Genomic DNA, 26,153 nt, shown 5'->3' with positions numbered 1-26,153 from the left:
TATCTAATACAAATGATTTTACTCGTATATTAAGGATATACTGGAAATCGGCCTATATACGTAAGTATAAGTTAATAAACGTGCGAACTACAAGGATCTTTCACTAGTTGGTTTCATGACACTAGTGTGCTAAAGAGGAGCACTGTAGTTTCAGCAGCTGCGCTGAATCGGAAACAAATCCGTAGTCCGTCCATGAACTGTGATGGTACAGACACCACAAACCGAAAGAGTTATTTAGATGCGACTGTGGGCCTAAAAACATGCATAATGACGGTTATGAATTTTTATACGCCTACACAAAAATGGTTCAAATGTCTCTGAGCACTATGGGACTTAACATCTGTGGTCATCAGTCCCCTAGAACTTAGAACTACTTAAACCTAACTAACCTAAGGACATCACACACATCCATGCCTGAGGCAGGATTCGAACCTGCGACCGTAGCGGTCACGCGGTTCCAAACTGAAGCGCCTAGAACCGCACGGCCACACCGGCCGGCTACGCCTACACATGTGAGGTGTGTGAGAAAAATAATGAGCCAATATTGTCCCCTTCAAGGTAGTTCCATTCGGCAGCTATACACCGGCGGAGTTGTTGTTCCCAGTCGTGGTAGCAGCGCTAGAAGGCTTCACCTTATGCCTTTAACATGTCGGTCACATTCTTTTGAATGTTCTCTGCAGTCCAAAAATAACGTCCCTTTAAGATATTTTTCAATTTCGCGAAAAGAAGAAAGTCAGAAGGACTTAGATCAGGTGAATAGGGAGATTCTAGAACAACAGGAATGACAGCGATGAAAGTGGCCAAGTGATATGGGGCGATGTCACGGTGCAGCATCCACTTGTCTGCAATGTCCGGTCTCACTCTATTCACCCTTTTCCTCAGCTTCTCGAGGATAACTTTGTAAAACACCTGATTCGCGGTTTGTCCTAGAGAAACAAATTCTCTGTGCACCATACCCCTACTGTCAAAAAAGCAAATCAGCACTGTCTTCATCTTTGATTTGCGCATTCGAGGTTTTTTCAGTCGAGGAGAGGTCTTAGTGTGCCAGTCCTCACTTTGCGGCTTTGTCTCAGGATCTAAATTCAGTATTCGTCACCTGTGATCACGCGACTGAACCATTCGTGGCCACTGCAATCCTGTCAAGAAGATCAAAGCACACGTTTCTCCGATTGCCCTTCTGTTCAGTTGCGAGGTGTTTCAGCACCATTTTCTCACGAACCTTTCGCATGCGCAAAACTCCGGTAAAATTTGATGTACAGTGAAAGTGTTTAACAGCCACTTATCATCCTTATTGTTAAGCTTCGGCCTGATCTCACAAGAGCGCGCACACGTTCGACGTTTTTGAAGTTGAATGTCTCCTTGAACAAGGATCATCGTCAACGTGTTTTTGCCTGCCAAAAATAATTTGTGCCAGAGAAAAACTTGTGCTCTCGATAAGGAATGTTTTCCACAGGCCTGTTTCAACTTTTCATAGGTCTCACTCGCGAATTTCCCAAGTTGAACATAAAGCTTGATGGCGCTACGTTGCTCCAAATTCTGTTATTCCTCAGTGATGCCGCTCTAAAAAAAAATCACGTGAAGGCTGTACGGTGCTGAAACTCGAACTGAGCGTCCCGAAGGAGTGAACACACCGGTCTACGCAAGTAGAACAACGCAGTGTTGCCAGTTCGTTCTCACTGTTCTTAGTCTTATTATTATTTTTTTCACACACCTCGTATGTTGGCAGCAGAGTCTCACCATTTACGAGTTATTTCTTATAATTATTTTTTTTTCAATTTTTGCCAGCAATGCACAGCATATCATTTTGTTGGCCGTATGTCTCTTCATTGGTGCAGAAGGCCGGGACGGTGAGACGCCTACCCTGTACGAAGCAGATTTAATTTTTCCCTCTCGTGGGCGTGACTCGCGCTTCGTCTTCGCTTTCGCTGCAGTGGGTTATTTCTGTTGTCAGAGTGATCGCTGGAGGGCGAGGTGACAATAGGGGCAGTGACGCGACCGTGCTGAAAGGAGAAGCCACAAAGGAGGAAAAACAGCCCAGCGGGGCGGCGAGCACAGTGGGAAACATTTTTTAAGGCAGGTGTGGGTTTTGAGGGGGAAAGGCGGAGTAGTGGTTGGTCGGAGAGGGGGGGGGGGGGCAGCGTGGCACTGCAGCAGTCGCGGCGGGAGTGGGCGTGATAAAGCAGCCTCGGCCACAGGTCTGAATACGGCCGCCCGTTGGCGTTATCGAAGGCGCTTCATACAGGGGGGGAGGGCCAAGTTTATGGGCCCGAGTTTAACATTGGTAACAACGGCGGCGGCGGCGGCGGCGGCGCTGGCTGCACAAAGCGTGATTTATTCGCCCGGCGTCAAAGTGGGCCGCCCCGTTGTGCGGGAGGCGACGCTCGCCTTGTTTGCGCCGACGTGACGTCACGCAGTTGAATGGCCGCCGCGGTCCGTCCAGGAGTCGACGGCCGGAGGCAGTACTGCGCGAGATGTGTGTGTGTGTGTGTGTGTGAGATGGTAGTCGACACGCGTGCTGGTAGGCGCGGGCTGCGGGCATTGCGGGAATTCATTACTGTCAGCTGAGGCGGCAGCGGCGTTTTTCGCGCCGATTTATAAGCCTCCCACCACGCCCTCCCACATCGACCGGATGTATCGCATGGCGAGTGTTTACTGCCCAGAGTGGAGAGCTAACAACACTGACCAGATATGTTGACATACAAGAGCACTGTCTAGCATGGAAAGCACCGATTCTGATCACGCTGAAATACACCGTCCACTCACATTTTTACAACCACCTATTAATTCCCAGAGGTACTACAGCGTACAGCACAGACAACAGCCAAACGATATGCAGGTGACGCAGTAAGTTGCTTTTACACTGAAACTATACAGTCTCCTTCATTGGGCTTACATATGAACGCTAGCGGCGTGTCGCTGGCCCCAGAGGTTGAGACGTAACACACCTACCCTGCGTCGAAAAAACGATTAAAATAAAAATGATTAAAACAAAAATAATTAAAATTTGAAACGAATACAGTTAACACACTGGTGAGGACTGAACTCTAAATATTGAGGACTGAACTCTAAATACAACCACTATTATGCCTACTCATTTTCTAAGAGCTTGGCTGAAACTGTTGCTGTCAGTTTGTAACAATAACACTTTGTATCACTCGATGTTAGAGCATTAACACTTTTTGTACCATCTAGGTAAATATTGATGTTTGTGATTCCTAACTATTGCCACCTGGGATAACTCCGAAAGTATGATAGGAGTTGAAATTATTGTGGGGCAAATATTGCATGGGACAACGGGGGCTATAATTTGACGTTCGTTTTTTGTTGCTAGGTGGAGTCGCATCAGAGATATGAAGATCAATTTTTTTTGATGGGATGCTATAGTTTGATACTAATATTCTGATAGTGGCTATCGAGACGAATCCAATGATGTGTAACAGTAAGGTCTTTGAAGGTCAACGAAGGTCACAAAGGTGGCATGAACGTCCATTTACAGAAGGTATTCGAACTGATGACCATTGGTATCAATACAGTGCTGCAATCTTCTTCTTATGGATTGAGTGGTATTCCTTATCACATCGGCACTTATCGAAGGACATGCTCTGGCAATTTTCTCGCGCATTTCTTTTAGAATGTCTTGTAAACAATGTTTTCTTACGAATCCCCACAAGAAAAAATCCAAAGACGTCAAGTCTCGCGAACGAGTCGGCCACGACACATCTCCTCCGCGTCCAATCCATCGATTTGGGGTTTGTCCCTCCAGCTCATTTCTAGCCATCAGAGAAAAATGTGCCGGACACCCATCGTGTTGATACCACATTCTGTTCCTTGTTCCTAAAAGTATTTCTTCCAGTAACAGACCTAATATTTCTTGCCGGAATGTGTATACTTCCTGCCATTAAGATTTCCTTCGATGAAACGGGAGCCTATAACTCTGTCCTCCAGAATCCCACACCATGCATTCACCGACCACGGTTTTTGTTGTACAACTTGCTGCAGCCAACATGGATTTGCAGTTGCCCAATAATGCATTTTATGCAAATTAACATTTCCATGGTTCGTGAATGTAGCCTCGTCAGTAAATAAAATCAAATTAATGAACCCATCGGCAGTATTCAATGCGACGCATACAATCTGTGCCAGTTAATTCTTGGTAGAAACTCATATGGTAAGGATGATATTTATGGCGATGCAGAACACGAACAACACTACTCTGTCTTATGCCAGATTCCCTTGCGATCTGAAGCGAACTAACACAAGGGTATCGAACCGCAGTGACAAGAGTGCCATTTTCCATATCCCCGTTAGTAACTTTCCTTTTCCTGATATGTTTCCTATGCGTTAAAGATCCGGTTGTTCTCAGTTTATCATACACATTTTTAAATGTACGACGTGTAGGGTGAGAACGTTGTGGATATCTTTCATCGTGTAAGTCTCTAGCTCTCACTGAATTTCTTTGGCATTCTCCGTAAATGAGAAGCATATCGACTTGTTCTTCGAAGGAATACATAAGTCACATTCGCTTGATTCGACGATACTAGTCTTACTGTTCCTATTATTGTTGTATTGAGAAACCATCGAATGGTGTTTAAATGTCACTGGCACGTTAGATTATTTACTATTTCTACGATATACGAGAGAGAATTGTCAGAGCATGTGCTTCAATAAGTGCCCAAGTGGTGAGGAATAGTACTCAGTCCATGATAAGAAGATTGCAGCACTGCATTGATGGTCATCACCTCAAACACCTTCTGTAAATGGGTGTTCATGCCACCTTTATTATCGACGTTGATCTGCATAGGCTTTAACGTTACACATCATTCAATTCGTCTCGATAGCCGCTATCAGAAAATAAGTACCAAACTATAGCATCCCATTCGAAAAAACAAAGTTGACCTTCATATCTCTCATGCTACCCCACCTAGCAACAAAATACCAACGTCATATCCGCCGTTGTCCGTTGCAACATTTGTCCCACAAACTTTTCAGCTACTATCATACCTTCGGAGTTATTCTAGCTGGAAATAGTTAGTGGTTCAAATGGCTATGAGCACTATGGGACTTAACATCTATGGTCATCAGCCCCCTAGAACTTAGAACTACTTAAACCTAACTAACCTAAGGACATCACACAACACCCAGCCATCACGAGGCAGAGAAAATCCGTGATCCCGCCGGGAATCGAACCCGGGAACCCGGGCGTGGGAAGCGAGAACGCTACCGCACGACCACGAGATGCGGGCAATAGTTAGTGACTCACCCTGTATACACACACACACACATATATATATATATATATATATATATATATATACACACACACACACACACACACACACACACGCAAACACACAAACACACGTGTAGTCCATAGGTAGTGGCTGGGCAAAATATCTCACGAAATTAGCATCAAACGAAAAAATAAGAAGAACAAATTTGTTCGGGCGTGACAGTTGGAAACAGATGGCGATGTGGATGGCCCACTATACGGCGCTGCCATAGGTCAAATTGATAGAAACTGCATTTTTTTAAATGGGTACCCTCATTTTTATTACACATTCCTATAGTACGTAAACAGATATGAATTTTTGACTTGGAACATTTGTTTCGCTATGTGATGGATGGCTCTGTAATGTTCCAACACTCATAATATGCCTCACCCATTTAGATGAACAGTTGGTAACAATGCGGTTTTTTAAATTAAAACACAAAACTTTGTTACGTTTGGACTTTATTTCTGTTGTTCCAGTGTGATACATTTGCTTTTGTGACCTTATCATAAATTATAGGATCGCATGCTGTTAACTGCGTGAGCAACCTTAATAACCTCATTAATGTAATAAATTCTCCAAATGATGTCCTTCAACTTCAATGCATTTGGCAATACGCGTAACGAAATTCCTCTCAACAGCGAGTAGATATCCTTCAGTAACTGTCGCACGTACATTGACAATGCGCTGAGGCATATTTTCAAGCGTTGTCGGTGGATCACGATGGCAAATATCTTTCAATTTTCCCCATAGAAAGAATTCCAGAGATGTAAGGTCCGGTGAACGTGCAGGCGTTTCTATAACCAACCCACCTGTTATTAAAGATTCTATTTAATACCGCTTCAACTGCGCGCATGCTATGTGTCGGGCATCGATTACATTGAAAGTACATCGCCATTCTGTCATGAAGTGAAACATCTTGTAGTAGAATCGGTAAAAGATTAATTAAGAAATTGGCGTACATTGCACCATTTAGATTGCCATCTATAAAATACGGGCCAATTATGTAGGGTCCTGTCCGCTCGTCTCTTACGGGGTGCGTGATAGATGCTGCCTTCTCGGGTAGCTATACAACAATTCAAGAAAATCACATTAATAGATTTTAATACAACAAAGAAGATTGACAATACTTTGGATTTACAACGAGTTGACGCAAGTGACGCGACACGCTAACAGTGCCCTTCACTATATACAATGTCCATGTAAGCGTTCACACTCGCTCACAAGTCACTGCTATCGTTAATACACTCCTGGAAATTGAAATAAGAACACCGTGAATTCATTGTCCCAGGAAGGGGAAACGTTATTGACACATTCCTGGGGTCAGATACATCACATGATCACACTGACAGAACCACAGGCACATAGACACAGGCAACAGAGCATGCACAATGTCGGCACTAGTACAGTGTATATCCACCTTTCGCAGCAATGCAGGCTGCTATTCTCCCATGGAGACGATCGTAGAGATGCTGGATGTAGTCCTGTGGAACGGCTTGCCATGCCATCTCCACCTGGCGCCTCAGTTGGACCAGCGTTCGTGCTGGACGTGCAGACCGCGTGAGACGACGCTTCATCCAGTCCCAAACATGCTCAATGGGGGACAGATCCGGAGATCTTGCTGGCCAGGGTAGTTGACTTACACCTTCTAGGGCACGTTGGGTGGCACGGGATACATGCGGACGTGCATTGTCCTGTTGGAACAGCAAGTTCCCTTGCCGGTCTAGGAATGGTAGAACGATGGGTTCGATGACGGTTTGGATGTACCGTGCACTATTCAGTGTCCCCTCGACGATCACCAGTGGTGTACGGCCAGTGTAGGAGATCGCTTCCCACACCATGATGCCGGGTGTTGGCCCTGTGTGCCTCGGTCGTATGCAGTCCTGATTGTGGCGCTCACCTGCACGGCGCCAAACACGCATACGACCATCATTGGCACCAAGACAGAAGCGACTCTCATCGCTGAAGACGACACGTCTCCATTCGTCCCTCCATTCACGCCTGTCGCGACACCACTGGAGGCGGGCTGCACGATTTTGGGGCGTGAGCGGAAGACGGCCTAACGGTGTGCGGGACCGTAGCCCAGCTTCATGGAGACGGTTGCGAATGGTCCTCGCCGATACCCCAGGAGCAACAGTGTCCCTAATTTGCTGGGAAGTGGCGGTGCGGTCCCCTACGGCACTGCGTAGGATCCTACGGTCTTGGCGTGCATCCGTGCGTCGCTGCGGTCCGGTCTCAGGTCGACGGGCACGTGCACCTTCCGCCGACCACTGGCGACAACATCGATGTACTGTGGAGACCTCACGCCCCACGTGTTGAGCAATTCGGCGGTACGTCCACCCGGCCTCCCGCATGCCCACTATACGCCCTCGCTCAAAGTCCGTCAACTGCACATACGGTTCACGTCCACGCTGTCGCGGCATGCTACCAGTGTTAAAGACTGCGATGGAGCTCCGTATGCCACGGCAAACTGGCTGACATTGACGGCGGCGGTGCACAAATGCTGCGCAGCTAGCGCCATTCGACGGCCAACACCGCGGTTCCTGGTGTGTCCGCTGTGCCGTGCGTGTGATTATTGCTTGTACAGCCCTCTCGCAGTGTCCGGAGCAAGTATGGTGGGTCTGACACACCGGTGTCAATGTGTTCTTTTTTCCATTTCCAGGAGTGTATCACTGCTCATCTAGGCCTCTCTGTTAGGGTCCTTCTTCTACTTTACCTACCAATGTCCGGCCGAGGCTGGCAGGAGCACCGATTAAATTGACTGAGGTCATCTCACAGTCTTCTCTCCTCTTGCGTTCTTCATCTTTGTGCCGTCGCTTGTCGTTAGGCCAGAAAATATTAGATGTCCTCCCATAATTCCACACCATACATTAACCCGCCAGGGTAGCTGATGTTCCACTTGTCGCAACCATCGTCGATTTTCTGCTGCCCAATAGTAGTGCATATTATGCCGATTTACATTACCTCTATTTGTGAATGACGCTTCGTCACTAAATAGAACTCTGGAAAAAACCTGTTGTCGTCTCGTAATTTATCTGTGCTCAGGGGCAAAAATTTACACGACGTTCAAAATCATCACCATGCAAGTTCTGCTACATAGAAATATGGTAAGGGTGAAATGTATAATGATGTAGAATTCTCAGAATCGACGTTTTTGAAATTCCCGATTCCCGCTCAATTTGTGTGCTACTGATGTGCGAATTAGCCTCAGCTGCAGCTGAAACACTTCTTGGACATCTTCATTTGTTGCAGTTCTTGGCTGCATCTTGTTCTTTGGCTGAACACTTCCGGTTTCTTTAAATACATTAAGTGTTCGACGAAAGATTCAGACACTTGGGTGCTGTCTGTCAGGATAACGATCAACATACGTAGCACAAGCTTGTTGGGCATTTTGATCACAATAGCCATAAATAAATACCATATCTACCTTTTCTGCAACTGTTAAACCTTCTATTTTAACAATATTATGTCTTCCGCGTAATTATTATGACTGGACAAGAGTACTATGATACCTAATTTAAGTAATGAATTACACAGTGCTATCGGGTGCGTTGCTACATTTGTGAGAATACTACAGCGCCATCCGTCACAAAGCGAAACAAATGTTCCAAATCAAACATTCCTATTTATTTACGTGCTATACGAATATGTAAATAAAAAATGGGGGTACCTATTTTTAAAAAATACAGTTTCTGTCAGTTTTATCTATGGCTGCGCCATCTAGTGGGCCATCCATAGCGCCATCTGGTTTCCCCCGTCACGCTCGAACAGATTTGTTCTTCTTATTTTTTCGTTTAATGCTAATTTCGTGAGATATTTGGCCCTGTCACTATCAATGGACCATCCTGTACATATATGGGCGCCCCAGATGGGAACATACAATAATCATAGTAAATTATTATTTACCTTGATGGCGCCAAAGTGTTAATGCTGTAACATCAGTGGTACAATGTACTGTTGTTACAAGCTGACAGCAATGGTCTCAGCCACGCACCTATAAAGTGACTAGGGAGAACATTGGTTACGTTTAGAATTCAACAGTGTATAACTAACTGTATTTATTTCAAATTTTAATCAGTTATATTTTGAAACTTCCTGGCAGATTAAAACTGTGTGCCCGACCGAGACTCGAACTCGGGACCTTTGCCTTTCCCGGGCAAGTGCTCTACCAACTGAGCTACCGAAGCACGACTCACGCCCGGTACCCACAGCTTTACTTCTGCCAGTAGCTCGTCTCATTCTGGCAGTTATATTTTAATTATTTTTCTAGACAGTGTTAGTACATTATGTATCAAATGACTGGGTGTTGTGTGATGTCCTTAGGTTAGTTAGGTATAAGTAGTTCTAAGTTCTAGGGGACTGATGACCATATATGTTAAGTCCCATGGTGCTCAGTGCCATTTGAACCATTATGTATCAAACTCTGGGCCGAACGGCACGCCACTAATGTCTTACATTCATTTGTAAAGCTTCACGTAGGAAAGTCTCTTCTACTATACGTCAGACACATTCCATTTTTTAGTTTCAGCACATATTTGCTATCAATTTCGTTCCCGCATTGTGTAGCTGGAGTCAACCGAAACAAATACTGGTCACCACGTCTTTCATGTGACGCCCAGTATGGGCGTGTGCTGTGTCAAAAGCACGGATTTCGTTCGCCATTACAATTGCTGAGCATCCGATCCAATAAATGGCCAATAACACCTGGTGATTACAATAATCATATGTGTCTGACGTATTAAAAGGCGATAAAACATGTTCTAGATGACCCGAGCGCGCCGCAGAGAAAACAGGTTGTGAACGCGCGCGTCTTCAGCGATGTAACAACTCGTCATGACTGATTCCAGAGACACAGCGTTAGCGGCGCGACGCAGCCGGCCTATCGACGTTAACCGACGGCCAAAAGGAATAATAATTCAACTGTCAAAAGCTGGCGTGGCGCTGTGTATTTGTTCATGTAAATGGGTCCCATTGTATGACATCAAAAAACAGTTAATTCCCCAGTAGACCTCTTACCGATAAAGTTAATCTCAGGGTAGATATAGGTCGGATATGTGTAGATCTAGTTGGTATATGTGCTATACAGAGGCACCGCAATTGCTGTTTAAGGCTTGGGAGAGGTGAAAGAGTTTGGCTAGTGAAGCCAGTGTAGTATTTTGTGCAGTTTACGGAGACAGTGTAGAAACGTTGTCGTTTAGGCCCCTGTTGATAGACGTATCTGCGGCTGTAGTTTTGCTCCCAAGGCCGAGCTACGGAATATACGTACGTTCCGGGATTTTGAAGTAGTGGCGGATTAGAAAAATGGTTCAAATGGCTCTGAGCACTATGGGACTTAACATCTGAGGTCATCAGTCCCCTAGAACTTAGAACTTTTTAAACCTAACTAACCTAAGGACATCACACAACACCCAGCCATCACGAGGCAGAGAAAATCCCTGACCCCGCCGGGAATTATCATTATTTACGAAGCAACGTTAGACTACACGGAAAGAAATAAAATTATCGCTTCAGTTATCTTTATCCCGTCATAAACGTTGTCCAAATACGAGTTTAATATAACTCAGTCTTTGCACTCACTTCATACTTGAGATGAATGTTAAAAGTTATGAAAAGATTACGAGGCTGTTCCAGAGGGATTGTTCTGCGTTCGAAGTAAGTCGTTGCTTGTGAGGACAATTGCAAGCTGGATTTACGATTTAGCTTGACATAATATAAACAGGTATTGTATTGAAATAATAATTTTGGTTTCTTGTTTTGGACGATAGGGAGATAACGTGTGTTGTCGCTGTATTCCGCTAGCCTCGTCATTGCCGGTAGATAGCGATCGCCAGTGTCATTTGGATATATCTAGCATTTGAGTCTGCTGTCTCGTCAGTGTTAATTATCGTTGCAGTTTCTGATCACCAAATGATTGATCTATCCTCAATTTGTTGTCTAAGAGTGCAACTACTGTACAAGCTAGGTTACGAGTGTTTTCCTAGCGCTGGGCTACTACTGGAATCTTCTGTGATCGGGTAGCGATCCACAGTCATAACATCGACTGTCAATACTAAAACTGTACCTAATTCTCGCTGTAGTGGTCGACTGGTGGTTCGCTCAAGCAATTTTACACTGCGGGAATGGTTCAAATGGCTCTGAGCACTATGGGACTTAACTTCTGAGGTCATCAGTCCCCTGGAACTTAGAACTACTTAAACCTAACTAACCTAAGGACATCACACACATCCATGCCCGAGGCAGGATTCAAAACTGCGACCGTAGCGGTCGCACGGTTCCAGACTGTAGCGCCTAGAACCACTCGGCCACTCCTGCCGGCTGGTTGGTTGGTTTGGGGGAGGGAACCAAACAGCGAGTTCATCGGTCTCATCGGATTAGGGAAGGACAGGGAAGCAAGTCGGCCGTGCCCTTTCAAAGGGACCATCCCGGCATTTGCCCGAAGCATTTTAGGGAAATCACGGGAAACCTAAATCAGGATGGCCGGACGCGAGTTTGAACCATCGTTCTCCTGAATGGGTCGAAGCAGTAAAAAAAATGCTAGACAGTGTCAGTAACAAACCACGCTTCACTATTTTGAGTAATGAAGTTACTTTTACAAGCCACAGTCTGTGCGCTTATCCAAAATTTCCGCACCCCACAGCCGAAGCCAGTAAAGACTGATTGTGTCAAGGACGTGTCGAAATTGTCTGTTTGCGGTGTTAATAATCCACTGTATTTTCTAATAATGAGAGAAGCTATTTGTTTTCTGCAGTTTCTTTTTCCTGGCCTGATGAGAACTGCCCTCGATACCCCATTCATCACTGACGGCATACGCCGAAGTAGGTTGCAAGTCTCACACGGAGCTTTTCCCAAAACATCACTGCGTGTATTCTGCAGTAAAAGTAATTTATGGTACATAGTTGTCGCAAATAAATTTCTCCGTACAAATGGAAGACGTCAAATATTCTAGGGAATTTCAATAAGTAATCCAATACATTCTGTTTCTGAAAGCAGTGTGGGCTTATTCAGGATTCCACTACACCATATTATTCCCCACTCTTTTGGCTAGCAAACCCTAATTTTCAACAGAATGCCACGGCCTTACGCCACCATACTGGCAGGGCCTCTATGTCCGCATGGTACCACTCCTGGTCGACATCAGTGCCGGTGAATTGCTGCATCAATACATCTACATCTACATTGATACTCCGCAAGCCACCCAACGGTGTGTGGCGGAGGGCACTTTACGTGCCACTGTCATTACCTCCCTTTCCTGTTCCAGTCGCGTATGGTTCGCGGGAAGAACGACTGTCTGAAAGCCTCCGTGCGCGCTCTAATCTCTCTAATTTTACATTCGTGATCTCCTCGGGAAGTATAAGTAGGGGGAAGCAATATATTCGATACCTCATCCAGAAACGCACCCTCTCGAAACCTGGCGAGCAAGCTACACCGCGATGCAGAGCGCCTCTCTTGCAGAGTCTGCCATTTGAGTTTATTAAACATCTCCGTAACGCTATCACGGTTACCAAATAACCCAGTGACGAAACGCGCCGCTCTTCTTTGGATCTTCTCTATCTCCTCCGTCAACCCGACCTGGTACGGATCCCACACTGATGAGCAATACTCAAGTGTAGGTCGAACGAGTGTTTTGTAAGCCACCTCCTTTGTTGATGGACTACATTTTCTAAGCACTCTCCCAATGAATCTCAACCTGGTACCCGCCTTACCAACAATTAGTTTTATATGATCATTCCACTTCAAATCGTTCCGCACGCATACTCCCAGATGTTTTACAGAAGTAACTGCTACCAGTGTTTGTTCCGCTATCATATAATCATACAATAAAGGATCCTTCTTTCTATGTATTCGCATAATATCCCCTAACCCACGTACTGCTTATACTTCCCGCGTAGTGCATCTTTCATTGGGCCAAAACAGCTGTATGCGGCCGACCGGTACTTGGAGGGTCGGACAGGTTTGCGCGACCTCCTTGAGATGTTGACAGATGCATCGCCCAACGACACATCGTGCCAGATGTCCGTAGACATCCTGCAAGCGCCTGTGAATATCTGCGATGCTCCGGGTTGTCGCCAAAAGAAACTCAATGACAACTCTCTGCTTGGAATGCACCTCCGTTACGCACACCATTTCGAAGACTAAGTGTAGCACTGCGACCTATCGGAGCTTCACGAAACTATAGGGCTGAGGCAGGAATATTCCACGATGTTCCGCAACAAATTATGCATTTTCTCAACCGAAACTGGCCGAGAAAAAACGTGTTGTGTTGCGTATTGAATTCCCCTCGTAACTGGTGAAATTATTTCAAATTTAGAACACGTTCCGCATTGGCAGACGTTCCAACGAGTGAACAACTATCATCAACCCTGGATGTTCTTAGTATGCCAATATTGGCTTGCTCTCCACAAATTCTATGAATAGGTGTTCCACAATCTGGATTTGTAACCCCATCCAGGCAGTTATCATTGTAGCATCTTACGAAGTACAATGATGTGGGTGCTATGAGAACACGTAGCAACATTTGACTAGGACCATAATAGTGAGACTATGTGGAACTGTTTTGTTCTTCGAAGACCTCACACAATACGTGAGCGACCATGACACGATTCTGTAAGCAGTGAGTGAATACGCTGCCATCCGGATGGACGTGGATGACAGGAAGATTATCTCACAGTCCCTAAATGATCAACTTCCGGTGACTGAGGTTTCAAGGTACTGTCACTGCCTCGCAAAGTGGAAATCTCGAGCTCGACTCTCGCCTTGGGCATGGTGTCGGTTTTAAATATGCGTTGCATCGGTATGCCTTTATAATTGTAGACGAAGTTTACTGAAATGTTTTGTGTGCTATAACTACAAATGAAACGATGAGAACAATGCTTTGAAAGTAAAGAGCGTAACACTAATATGTGATGAGTACACACGAGATGGTTGAACCTTCAAAACAGTACATATTAGTAGTCAAATATCAACTTAAAAAAGAAGAATACTTTCGTTGAGTTCGAGCATCTAGTGAGCTGTGTATCCCGAAATGTACCGTCCAATTTGATGCCGCACCATACCAAGCATCTGCAGGTCGAAGAGTTAAGTTTACCCTGAGCTTAAAAGATTGGAATGACTAGGTTAGGGCTTTCTAGCTCATACGCTGTAAGCAATAGAATCACATTTATTCTCATTTAGTCATAATAATGATTTTTTTTAGTTAATATCTTCTGACTGGTTTGACTAATCCCGCCACGAATACCTCACTTGTACCAACCTCTTCACATCAGAATAGCACTAGCATCCTACTTCCACAATTATTTGTTGAATGTACTCCAATCTCTGCCCTCTAATACCACGGAGGTTATTCCCTGATGTCGTAACATATGTCCAGTCATTTTGTCCCCTCTTCTTGTCAGTGTTTTCTATATGTTCCCTTCATCGCAGATTCTGCAGAGAACCTCCTCAATGCTTGTCAGTCCACCTGATTTTCAATATGCTTCTGTAGCGCCACATCTCAAACTCTTCGATTCTTTTCCTTTCGGTTTTTCTATGTTTCATGATTCACTACCATACAGTTCTGTGCTCCAAGTGCACATTAATCGAATTATCGTTTTCAGACGAAATTCTATGTTTCATACTAGTAAATTTCCTTTGATCAGAAATGTCCTCTTTGCCTGTGCTAATCTGCTTTCTATGTCCACCTTGCTTCGTTCGTTATGTGTTATTTTCGCTTCCAAGATATCAGAATTCCTTAATTTAGTCTAATTCATTGTCACCCAATTTCGATAACTTTTCAGTAAACTCTTTCTACTTATTCTCATTACTCTCATCTTTCTTCGGTTTATTCTCTGCTCACATTCATCGACTGTTCATTCAAGTCAACAGGTTCTATGATTCTTCTTCACTTTCACTGAAAAGAGCAGTGTTATCAACGAATATTATCACTGATGTTGTGAAATGTCGGTTGAGCTTTTTATCGAAACACGCCCCCCCCCCCCCCTAACACGCTACATATCCGACCTCTGGTAACCTACAGGGGAGAGAACCTCCCCATAAGATCATACAAATTTAATAGAAACAATGTCGCGCCATGGATAACGTCATATTAAAAGAAAATTACTTGGAGTGACTCAATTAAGCATGAAATTATGTATACCACGCCTCACACGGGCATATTAATGGAGGTACTCAATAAAACTACCAAACGAACTAGCGCTTGCTATAACAATTTAATTTATTGCCATAAGGCATAAAAAAAATGATTTACCCACTGAATCAAGCATATAAACATTTAACGAGTGGACTAGAAATTGCAGGTGTGAACTATAGCCTTGGCATGGGTTCCTGGACCCACGAAAGTATAATATGAAACTATGTCGTGGATATGGCCAATAACTGCGACAAATGGTTAGTGATTTGAAGACTGGCTGTCGATTTTACATGCGGCTAAAACAAATTGTAAAATCGGCAATAGCGGAACATCATGAGAACTGTGGCTCTGACATCGATTTTAATAACGTACGTGTGTTGGCTAAGGAAACCGTAATTTACAGAAGAAAGGTCCGAGAAGCGATTGAAATTTCCAAGAATGCGTGTAATTCCAAGAGGACGACCATAAGCTTCCAGCATCGTGGCTCCCCGGCATCACATAAGTGAATTTGCGGCTGCGTTGAGCGAGCAATATAAAGATGATGGCCAACCAATAGCAGTAGGAGTAATTTCAACCAATAACCCTTCTCCAGCGTAAGTTTGGATTAGTGCCTTTCTATTCAATGAGGAATGAAATAAATAGGAAGTGCAGGGAAGCTAAGACGAAATGGCTGCAGGAAAAATGTGAAGAGATCGAAAAACATATGATTGTACAGACAGACTCAGCATACAGGAAAGTCAAAACAACCTTTGGTGACATTAAAAGCAACGGTGGTAACATTAAGAGTGCAACGGGAATTCCACTGTTAAATGCAGAGGAGAGAGCAGATAGATGGAAAGAATACATTGAAAGTCTCTATGAGGGTGAAGATTTGTCTGATGTGATAGAAGAAAAAACAGGAGTCGATTTAGAAGAGATAGGGGATCCAGTATTAGAATCGGAATTTAAAAGAGCTTTGGAGGACTTACGGTCAAATAAGGCAGAAGGGATAGATAACATTCCATCAGAATTTCTAAAATCATTGGGGGAAGTGGCAACAAAACGACTATTCACGTTGGTGTGTAGAATATATGAGTCTGGCGACATACCATCTAATTTTCGGAAAAGCATCATCCACACAATTCCGAAGACGGCAAGAGCTGAAACGTGCGAGAATTATCGCACGATCAGCTTAACAGCTCATGCATCGAAGCTGCTTACAAGAATAATATACAGAAGAATGGAAAAGAAAATTGAGAATGCGCTAGGTGGCGATCAGTTTGGCTTTAGGAAAAGTAAAGGGACGAGAGAGGCAATTCTGACGTTACGGCTAATAATGGAAGCAAGGCTAAAGAAAAATCAAGACACTTTCATAGGATTTGTCGACCTGGAAAAAGCGTCCGACAATATAAAATGGTGCAAGCTGTTCGAGATTCTGAAAAAAGAAGGGGTAAGCTATAGGGAGAGACGGGTCATATACAATATGTACAACAACCAAGGGGGAATAATAAGAGTGGATGATCAAGAACCAAGTGCTCGTATTAAGAAGGGTGTAAGACAAGGCTGTAGCCTTTCGCCCCTACTCTTCAATCTGTACATCGAGGAAGCAATGATGGAAATAAAAGAAAGGTTCAGGAGTGGAATTAAAATACAAGGTGAAAGGATATCGATGATGCGATTCGCTGATGACATTGCTATCCAGAGTGAAAGTGAATAAGAATTAAATGATCTGCTGAACGGAATGAACAGTCTAATGAGTACACAGTATGGTTTGAGAGTAAATCGGAGAAAGACGAAGGTAATGAGAAGTAGTAAAAATGAGAACAGCGAGAAACTCAACATTAGGATTGATGGTCACGAAGTCAATGAAATTAAGGAATTCTGCTACCTAGGCAGTAAAATAACCAATGACGGACGGAGCAAGGAGGACATCAAAAGCAGACTCGCTATGGCAAAAAAGGCATTTCTGGCCAAGAGAAGTCTACTAGTATCAAATACCGGCCTTAATTTGAGGAAGAAATTTCTGAGGATGTACGTCTGGAGTACAGCATTGTATTGTAATGAAACATGGACTGTGGGAAAACCGGAACAGAAGAGAATCGAAGCCTTTGAGATGTGGTGCTATAGACGAATGTTGAAAATTAGGTGGACTGATAAGGTAAGGAATGAGGAGGTTCTATGCAGAATCGGAGAGGAAAGGAATATGTGGAAAACACTGATAAGGAGAAGGGACAGGATGATAGGACATCTGCTAAGACATGAGGGAATGACTTCCATGGTACTAGAGGGAGCTGTAGAGGGCAAAAACTGTAGAGGAAGACAGAGATTGGAATACGTCAAGCAAATAATTGAGGACGTAGGTTGCAAGTGCTACTCTGAGATGAAGAGGTTAGCACAGGAACGGAATTCGTGGCGGGCCGCATCAAACCAGTCAGTAGACTGATGAAAAAAAAAAAAAAAATTCAATGACGATGCACCACCAACAGTATCCACAAGAGTTTAGCCAATAACGCCCCTTCTTCTGCATCAGCGCGGGAATATTAGCACATGCGATGACCCACCAATGGTAGCCACAAGAATTTTAACCAATATTCCCACTTCTCCAGCACCAACGCGGGAAAACTCCCCTTTATAAGAGAACGCGATTCTGGTCTCTGACAGTGTTCTAGCAGTATTGGACACCGAAACATCCTGAAGATGATTCCAACAGAGGGGTCGAAAGGCCGATTATTTTAGAGGAAATATGGTGCGCCCTAACAACCCAGAAGATTTTAACTTTAAGACTGTTCTCGCTTTACTCCACGAAACTTAGCTGATTCTGCTAGAGTTGGAACTTGCCTGCCAACTGCAGCACACCTTGCGAGTTCCGAACAACAATAATTTCCTAATCCAGTGGATTTTGACATGGTTAACTAATAATAGAATGGCGTGGGAAAAAAGGCAAAAAAATCTTTCCTACTATATGACACTATTATTGAAAATGAAACTCCTCCAGCTATACTTAACATTTCATATTTATTTGGCTACTGCCCGCCATCCATGTGGAGCACGTATTGGTCTCACCGCGTACTTCTAGTATTCAGCCACACACAATTTATATCATCATAGTGTACGGGCTTGAAGATGGCGTTGACGCAGCGTCGAAACTAGTAGCCAAATAAATAGCCGCCCGTTGTGGCCGTGCGGTTCTAGGCGCTTCAGTCTGGAACCGCGTGACCGCTACGGTCGCAGGTTCGAATCCTGCCTCGGGCATGGATGTGTGTGGTGTCCTTAGGTTAGTTATGTTTAAGTAGTCCTAAGTTCTAGGGGACTGATGACCTCAGAAGTTAAGTCCCATAGTCCTCAGAGCCATTTGAACTATTTTTTTCAACCAAATAAATATGAAATCCTAAGTACAGCTGGAGGAGTTTCATTTTTAATAAAAATTATACTAGCTGATATCCCACCATCAATCAATTTAAATATGGATCCACGAAGATACTACCCGACAGTTTCCAACCGCAGCCAGTCAAAATCCTTGCACAAAATCCGGAGCAGGAAATTTCACCTTCTACCGAAATAATTACTGTGAGCCAATCGCAGAACCCCTTGCTCAGCACAGCACAGCCGCAGCCAACAGCTGATCCAATGGTATGAAGCTCTGTGTTTCTCACCTGGCCATTAAATATCATCTAGCGAAAAGGATTCCTTTTAGCGTCTCTCACAATGCTGTTTTTATGAAACCACAGCTCGCTCTCTCCTGAGCTCCTGCTGTTAAGTTACTGGAGATTGCTATTTCCCTGTCCTATACCGACGTGAAGACGGCTTTCAGCACCTAACAGGTTGGGAACACTCTGGTCCTTTTCACAAGCCAGCTAATGAAAGTACCCCAAGGCTGAAGCAAATAATAGACCTTCCTCACGGTATCAAAGGGAAAGGAGAAGAAGTAGTTAGCAGCGCAGTCATTAGGAGTAGTGAATATTATCTGCAGGTTTCCCATGCAATGTTAAACAATCGACTATACTGGCTACCAGGATCTGCGTATAACATTAAAAAAAATTAGTTATCTGAGAGTTTGGATAACGGTATTCTTTCATCCTGAAATTGAGTCCCCAGTTTCAATATTTATTTTATTTCCGTCTCTGCTTCCTCTACGTATAGCATGACTATATCCCTGTCCGACATCGTCTTTAATCTGAAACTTCGTTCTTGGTCTTTCATTCTTATTGTTCCGTTTTGATTTTTATACATATTCCATCTGATGCTATAGTTTACTCCTATTTTTTTCAGAATTTTGAACATCTTGCACCATTTTAAATTGTCAAACGCTTTTCCCAGGTCGACAAATCTTATAAAGGTTTCTCGATTTTCCTATGTTCAATGTTACAGCTGGCTCGGCGGAACCTTACCCCTTCTAAAGCCAAACAGGTCATCTAGCAGCTCCTCGATTTTCTGTTCCTTTCTTCTGTATATTATTCTTGTCAGCAACTTGACTGTTTCCCTAATTCCCTCCAGTCAAACGTCATGATAGTTTGTTGAAAAGACTGCCCACATTTCTTCCATCCCATCATTTTCCGATTAGTTCTAGTGGCGTTGGGCATGACATGTCGTTTAGAACTCTTACTTCTTTTTAGCAAAAACCTAATAAAAATGGAGTGGGGTTAGGCGTTCTCAAAAGGGAAAGCTGGGAGATATATTCCGTAATTTCTCCAGCAACAATCATCCGAAATGCATGGAAAGCGTCTGAGAACTGAGACTAATTTTTTGTAAAGACCATTAAATTTGTAGGTCTACTGTGTGTGTGTGTGTGTGTACCCTGCAGTGTTCCTGCCATTGCCAAAGAAGGAATGTTGAACTTTAACCTTCCCTCCCTTCTCTTATCAAGATTACAATAACGTTCTACTGAGTGTTGGTGGTGGGTAAAGCGCTGGGCAGTGAATTTGTAAGAACCTATGCCAGTTTTCTGCGTTCTCTGACAAAAGCATACTCCCCGTAATTCTTTATTGATTTCAGCATGATGGCAATTAGTTGTAACTCGTCAGCTCTTCTCTTATTTCTTGATGAGACAGTTTTTTTTCTCCTCTTTATATTTTCGTTGCCGTGACTCTCAGCGACGAAAGTCACAATGGAGAGCTGAGAGGAAGAAACAAAGTGCCTGCCATTTGTGTTACGAGACGAACTCTGAGCGTACCGCTACTGTTGCAGATTGGCCGAGAAGGCGCCAATAAAGCTAATTGTGCGAGAAGTAAACGTAAAATGACGCAAGTGAGAGCACGCAGAGGGGTGAATAATCTGTTATTAAAGAGTTTAATTTAGTAACGAACTCCTTTGAGTATGAACTTCTGTCGCTGTTACTTACGTCCCAGCGCGAAGAAAGAAGACGTATTTCGAATAATATATGCAAAACGTGCTCAGAACTATCGCGTTTAAAATCTGCAAGCAACCTCACGATTTATGTCGACATCCACTATCTTCGTCAGACCAAGGAACTCTATTTGAAAAATAAATCCGAATTCACTTTTTCTGCTCAGTAATCATTTGGTGGTTGGCTGTATTACATTACAATGACACGGAAATGTTTATGGGGAATTTGCGTACGAATTAGCTGCCAATGATTACATTAGTGCCTGAAATGCACGGTGGATAGTAATAATACCTCGAAAAACAAAATGTGAACGGCTGAACGTATTTGCTGCGATTTCAACATCACACATTCGGTGCTTTTTAACACTGTTTTCAAATCCACTGTCTATGTTGTTTACTGGTAGTCATTCTAATTACGATGATATAAATCTCAGTAGAGTGGTAGGTGTAAATATTCGTTTCGTCAAACACAGCATTATGTTTCACCGCGTGATTCTATTCATCCATCAATCACGACGTACCAAAAAGGTGATCCTTGTATTGTATAGTGTATAACTGAAATCCTAAAGTAATGTGTGGTGTCACCGCCAGACACCACACTTGCTAGGTGGTAGCTTAAATCGGCCGCGGTCCATTTAGTACATGTCGGACCCGCGTGTCGCCACTGTGAGATCGCAGACCGAGCGCCACCACAAGGCAGGTCTCGAGATACGGAATAGCACTCGCCCCAGTTGTACGACGACTTTGCTAGCGACTACACGGACGAAGCATCGCTCATTAGCCGAGCAGACAGTTAGAATAGCCTTCAGCTTAGTCCATGGCTACAACCTAGCAAGGCACCATTAGCCTTACATAGCTTGATAGTTATCGTATGAAATGTCTCATCAAGAACGTTGTAAACCAACAAGGATAATTAAAAGTTAAGTATTCGAGGAGCTGCATACTTTTCTTATTAGAATTCACTATTTATCCTGTTCCAGAATTCACGCCCGTCTGCGTTAGATAGCGCGCATTTCGGCCTCCTCTATCTACAAGGTGTTGGCACATTTACCAACACATCATAATGTTAATTTTTAGTGTCTTTATTTTCAGTGAGTTTCCCCATAATTTTTCCTGAGCATTTTTCCGTTGTAGATACAAAAATAAATGGTGTGGTATCATTACTGATAAAAATGCAGTAAGAATATCTAAGTTCTTTTGGACTGTGTTACGTGCAACTGCAGTATTAAATTTTGTGTGTTACAATGTAAAGAGAAGAGGAAATATATGTGTTCTGCAAGGTTACTAAGAGTCATCTATTTACAAAGTTATCAAAGTAAGAAAAGGATGTAAATCAGAGTGTCCTAATTTGCTTATTGCACTGTGCACATATTTTAAGGGCCAGAATCGGAATTTCGCATGTCTGCAGCAAAGTTATAAATTTAACAAGATTAAAAAAGTCAATGACGTTGATTACAAGTGCACTTAATATTTAACAACACAGTGATTTAAGAGGAAAATACATAGAAACTATACTATACATTAAAACATACTCCAAATTTCGGAAGTTTGATGCAAGAGCAATGTCACAACGTCATTAGAGGCGGATCAGCAGCTAGAGTTGGTCCTCTTCAAGGTACAGAACCCTGTATTTGCCTTAAGCGATTAACGGAAATCACACGATAATGAAATCCGGATGGCCAGGCGGGGATTTTGACCGTCATCCCGCCGAATGTAAGTCCAATTAGTTGTCACTGAGCCACCTAGAAGAGTGAAATACGCACAACAAAAACACTGGTTTCAACTATATTTAGCTTAATTAAACCAATTAAGATTTTCCTATCATAATAAGTGCTATACGCTACCACCAAAGGTAAGGATATCTATTATCTTCAAACGAACGTTAGTCAAGCGTTCTTTCCAATACACATCATCGATCAGCCCGAAAACTGTATCTGCCCACAAAGCAATGCAGCAGGCTGTGAGCCATACGAGCAAGGAAAAGAACATGGCTGTCCCAGATTTATTTTACTTCATTAAATTTTGGCATTCGCGTCTGTTTTTTTTGTGTTCGTTCCTGTTATTCAATAAATGGATCCTTACCGTTCAATGAAACTCACTGCATAAAATTACGTTAACAATTCTGACTCGTTTGGCACTTGTTGAAAAAACTTATGGCCAAAAACACATATAATACGACTCACCAAACATCATTTCTTCTAAAACGTAGCGTACCTGAAACTTGCACACACACCGACATTTTCCTTTTGGTAGTTAAGTTTCTATTACAAGAGTTCGTTACGGCTAACAGGGAACGCGAACTTCGTGTTGTTCATTTAGTTTAACAACACCTAGCGACTTCAAGAGCGCTAAATAAGGCATTTTTTTTATTTTCTCTCTCGTTTTGCACATACAGCACGAAGTCCGTTCTCGTCATAACGGTCAGCATTAGTATGCACGTGGTTGTGTCCCTACTTTCCTGCTCTTAATCTGGAAGTAGCGCTGGCGAGGAAGTAGACACGTGTCCTGCTTGCAGAGGTTGCCACAACACTTTACCTTCTTTTATATACCATGCAAAAAATACACGACTTCATACGCAGACTAGCAGCATAGCTAGTGGTTTCATACGAGAAAATAGAAAATTGTTGCCAACATTAGCTTCTAAGTAATTAATTTTGTTAAGCATTAAGTTCAACAACTCCAAAAACCAATATCAAGTTACTTAGTTGTTACTTTGCGTAAGTATTGTGGTATAAGATACTTTATCACGTAAACCATATACATGGACATAAACCTCTTCTTCCCCCCCCCCCCCTCTCCCACTCCCCAACGAAGAAGTTTCGTGATTTTGACGAAATCCTCAAATGGTGAATGACGTGAAGTCCATTCCTCCTGAGTTTCCATATCCAGTTAAAGTTCCTCATGCATATCGTTTATCAGTTCATGAAGTTCATACACTTCATCAAGTACTAGGTACACCATCGAAACTACTGTCACTGATAATCCAGGCCTGCCACTGGACTTATACCAAAATAGCCAACTGCCTTCCATTTTCAAGTATTCCATATCCTTTCACACTATGGTTTTAATTTAACCATCACCGTGTTCCAGACGGTGGATTCATGCACTTTCTGTCAAAGGTAACTTGTTTTTAACTATGAACATGTTAAGTTAGCCTTACCGTGAGTGATATTCATATCAAATGAAAGATCAAGTTCAGTCACTGTTTTCTATTTACACAACGCGTTTAATAGGTTCAAACCTCCATCATCAGGTGGATCTGTGTGTATTAATATGCCATTTATTTGTTGTGTTACGACTTTGGGAAATCTGTGCCTCTGTCTAGTGGTAAAAAGCAAAACACTATTTCAGATAATGGGTCTGTGGAGAGTATATTCATCTGTATGTTTACAATTCCTTACCAGTGTGTCACTTCAACATTTACTTAATTTACTTAATTATAACATGCAATGGATGTAATCTTAACAAACCCAAAGTTCCGGCAATACGAAAACTTTGCTCTCCTTCTGTTACTCCTCTCATCTTCTACGTCTGAACCGCAGACTTGCTATTTATGTACAAAATTTTCTACGGTTGACAATAATTATTACACTTAATCTTTCCAACAAACAACTCGATTGTACAAATGCGTTCAAAGTATAGGCTAATAAACTTTTCAACAAAGAATTTGGGTACCACTGCAAATATTTACACCACATAACCAAAAATTTCCACGATGCTTTAAGACTTACCCTGAAATAATGTTTCGGTATTTCTGTTATGTTCTTTGCACTTTGAAATAGTGGTTCTGTATTGCTATATATTATTTGCACTTATTAGTTTGTAGGTACCATCTTCGTATACTAAGTGTGACAGTGTATATGTGATGCATTAAGATAGAGAAAGGACCATGTGACCACCGGAAGTGGAGTTATTTAAATTCACATTTATATTTACCTTCTGGATCAGTGCTTTGACTTTCTCCATTAGGCAGTGCCTCAGGTTACCCCAAAGCCGACACAAAACCCATAAGTTCCATATTAATAAACATAAATCCACCAGATGGAGATTCAAACCTCTGAAACACGTTGTGGAAATAAAAACAGTAACTGGTAATAGCAAACTGGTTTCATTCAGTAACTTATCTTACTGACCTCACCTTTCCACCACGTTACGAAGTCACAAATCTAGGGTGCAGCTCACACTTCCCTTTCTACCAACAGATCCAGTCCACCTCTAGTTATTTGCATATGGTAACTAGTTCATTTCGATACTCACATCCGTTATTGTTACTGATACAAAATATGCTCCGACCTCACATTTGTATCCAAATCCTTTACTTGAAAGAGAGTTACCAGAAACCCACACCACACTTATCCTGATGGGTTAAACGTTTACACCACCACCATGTTATGATGATTGTTTAATTCAATGAATTATAGTTTATACGTCTTTTAGTTTTATGTAAAAGGCTGAAGAGCAACAGTCTGGCCTCTACCAGAGGGTCCCCCCAACAGGGGGTAATTCAATAACAGATAAATGATAGAAAAGCCAAGACACACACTTTCTTTTATTTGACCAAACACAATTTATGATATTTCTTTTTTTTCAGATATCACCTACAGACCCAGACTACCACTGACAGATGGTGAGTATTCCATTTACTTTTTCCTTCTTATTAAAAAAAAAAAGAAAAAGAAAAGAAAATGTTGTCGATACTATACTTCCACACGGCAGCTCTAGTCCAGCTGTAGATCATTACTCAAAAATTTGTCAAGGTCTAGCTCTTCTCTTAATCATTGACAAGGATCCGTATGAAAATAGTTCGTGTTGCCTTAACACATTTTATAAGTACATCACTTATGCCCAATATAACAAACATTGTGAATGAGAGGTAAATAGAGAGCTTTCTCTTATTTTAATTTTCAGTACTGATCCTCTTCACAATCTCACGATTACCCGTTAACTAAAGAGCAGCCATTACATGTCAATTGTGTAGGATTTCCCTTTGTCATGTTGATACAATAAACAGAACTTTGCAAATAAACTAACACCCTTGGTAAAAACAGCATCAGTGGCCCTCAGTCCTTGATATATGTTTCTAATAAGTGTATAAATTAATACTTCGCCTCCAGATCCACGGCGAAGTTATCCACATTATCAGCTATCAGGGCGCTGAAACATCATAGACTAAGTCCCTCTGATTAATATCAATCTCTATCATGTTGGCCCCGTCTACTACAACAGGAATTGTTAATGACTTTTGGATGAAGTGCTCAGTATTTTGGAAACGGCGCGGTTTGTGTACTGACTGAGTGTTTCTGCGATTACTGTGTACAGAAGCGCAGCTCATGGTCTATGTATATCAAGGGTCAACCAGAGTTGTAACAAACACAACTTTGCTGCGAATGAGATTCCAAAGCAGGCGGGTGGGGTATGCATTCCTTCTAACTAGA

The 26,153-nt window shown here is 42.8% G+C and overlaps 1 protein-coding gene and 1 non-coding gene across 2 annotated transcripts in view; one reads left to right on the top strand and one right to left on the bottom strand.

Moving 5' to 3' along the window:
* LOC124594035 (agrin-like) overlaps positions 1–26,153 on the top strand; it is a 536,557-nt gene that overhangs the window by 90,491 nt on the left and 419,913 nt on the right. Inside the window, exon 3 of the mRNA XM_047132385.1 lies at positions 25,310–25,345. Coding sequence (XP_046988341.1) covers positions 25,310–25,345 — 36 coding nt within the window. The remainder of the gene's footprint in view (positions 1–25,309; positions 25,346–26,153) is intronic.
* Trnas-gga lies at positions 9,384–9,458 on the bottom strand. Its single transcript has one exon. It is a non-coding gene; the product is annotated as a tRNA-Ser (tRNA).

The sequence above is a fragment of the Schistocerca americana genome, chromosome 2 (assembly GCF_021461395.2).
Source record: "Schistocerca americana isolate TAMUIC-IGC-003095 chromosome 2, iqSchAmer2.1, whole genome shotgun sequence".
In the NCBI taxonomy this organism is placed as follows: Eukaryota; Metazoa; Arthropoda; class Insecta; order Orthoptera; family Acrididae; genus Schistocerca; species Schistocerca americana.
This window is presented reverse-complemented; position numbering and strand designations above follow the sequence as displayed.